The sequence below is a fragment of the Mandrillus leucophaeus genome, unplaced genomic scaffold, assembly GCF_000951045.1.
Source record: "Mandrillus leucophaeus isolate KB7577 unplaced genomic scaffold, Mleu.le_1.0 Scaffold509, whole genome shotgun sequence".
NCBI lineage: Eukaryota > Metazoa > Chordata > Mammalia > Primates > Cercopithecidae > Mandrillus > Mandrillus leucophaeus.
The window spans coordinates 610,502-612,424 of record NW_012105464.1 but is presented as its reverse complement, the minus strand read 5'-3'; the positions used below and the strand labels follow the sequence as shown (position 1 = coordinate 612,424).

The 1,923-nt window shown below is 50.9% G+C and overlaps 1 protein-coding gene across 1 annotated transcript in view; it reads right to left on the bottom strand.

Moving 5' to 3' along the window:
• Positions 1-213: 213 nt before the first annotated feature.
• Positions 214-1,923, bottom strand: part of LOC105551140 (protein FAM47B-like) — a 2,524-nt gene continuing 814 nt past the window's right edge. The window contains exon 2 of the mRNA XM_011996296.1: positions 214-1,599. Within this exon, the coding sequence (XP_011851686.1) occupies positions 362-1,599 (1,238 nt within the window). The 3' untranslated portion in view covers positions 214-361. The remainder of the gene's footprint in view (positions 1,600-1,923) is intronic.

The window sequence follows — 1,923 nt, the reverse complement described above, 5'->3', positions numbered from 1 at the left end:
CCCAAAGTGGGGACGGATTACAAGTGTGAGTCAACGCACCCAACCCCATTTCTCTTTCTAATATTAATTCTGCTTTTGTTTCTGGTTGTATGTATTTTTACAAATAATTGAAATGATGATGTAATATTCACAGTGCTTTAACAATGTGAGAAAAGTATATGTGAATATTAATCACATAATTGATAAAATATATGAAATAATGAAGCCAAAGCAGGTCATCAAGTAATATTTATAAACATTAGGTATTGAATTTACAGATGTTGCCAAAGTTGTACATTCACGGGGCCAGTCATCATAAATTCTGACTGATGTTTAAAATGAGAGCAAGAAATACCCAATTAAGTAGTAAATTGCAAACCATCTAATCTTCTTTCGATGCATCTGTGACATCTTCTTTGTACTTGTAAACTTGCATTGCACGTTGCATAGGAGTCTTAACAGAGTCATAAGTCCATCCCTTCTTGGCAAACAGTCTTTCAAGGATGCCAGGCATTCTGTAGCCCTTGCTTAGAATGAAATCCTTAAAGGCAATTGGTCCATAAAGACCGTCAAGAATGTCGGGTTCATCAGGCTTTTTAAGTACGAGTTTGGGGTCAATCAAAGGTTCATCACTTCTTAGCTTTTTTCCCAACTTAGGCTTGAAGTACCATGGCCCATACCTCATCTTCACACCTTGTGCACTGTAAGAATTTGGTGCCGCCTGGAGTTTCCTGTCCCATTCTTTTATCTGCCTGAAGTCGATCTCATCCATGTCATCTAGCTCCGTGCTGTACTTCAGCTCTGAGGAACACTCGTCTGCCTTCTCAATGTTTTCGTCTTGACAGGTTGCTCGGCACTCCGGGGTAAAGTCAAACAGACTGCTGATGGATTCTGCATTAACTCCCAGGTTTCCTGCCCACTTGAAGTCACGGAGTTTTCTCGATATGAATCCACGTTCAAGAGAGTCAGAAATGCACTCCATTGTGCTTGGTGTATCTTCCTGAAACAGTTCTTTTAGATGGGACACTCCGGTCTTGGTAGGCTCCGGGCAGAGACTGGACGCTCGACGAGTCTTGGGAGGCTCTAGGCAGAGACTGGACATTCGACGAGTCTTGGGAAGCACCAGGCGGAGATGGGGCATACGACTCTCGAAAGGCCGCGGGCAGGATTTCCAAAAAAAGTATTTACTAGGCTTGGTTAGTTCCTCGGTTGTTGTCTCTCGGCCCTCACAACGAGCCTGTGCATCTTCCAACTTCCTGTCAGAGTCCAGTTTCAGCAACTGTAGTAGGAGACTGGACACCCGGCGAGTGTTGGGAGGTTCCGGGCAGAGATTAGACGCTCCAGTCTCGGGAGGCTCTGGGCGGAGACTAGACACCTGACTCTTGGGAGGCTCCGGACAGAGATGGGACCCTCCAGTCTCAGGAGGCTCCGGGCGGAGACTGGACACCGGAGTCTCGGGAGGCAGCGGGCAGAGATGAGACACTGCAGTCTCGGGAGGCTCCGGGCGGAGATGGGACGCTCCAGTCTTGGGAGGCTCCGGGCGAAGACTGGACACCGGAGTCTTGGGAGGCTCTGGGCGGAGATGAGACGCTCCAGTCTTGGGAGGCTCCGGGCAGAGACCTGACACCGGAGCCTTGGGAGGCTCTGGGCGGAGATATTCTCGGGAGGCTCCGGGAGGAGAGGAGGTACGCGAGTCTTGGGAGGCTCTGGGCGGAGATGAGACGCTCCAGTCTTGGGAGGCTCCGGGCAGAGACCTGACACCGGAGCCTTGGGAGGCTCTGGGCGGAGATGAGACGCTCCATTCTCGGGAGGCTCCGGGAGGAGAGGAGGTACGCGAGTCTTGGGAGGCTCTGGGCGGAGATGGGACGCTCCAGTCTTGGGAGGCTCCGGGCGGAGACTGGACACCCGAGTCTTGCGAGGTTCTGGGCGGAGATGGGACGCTCC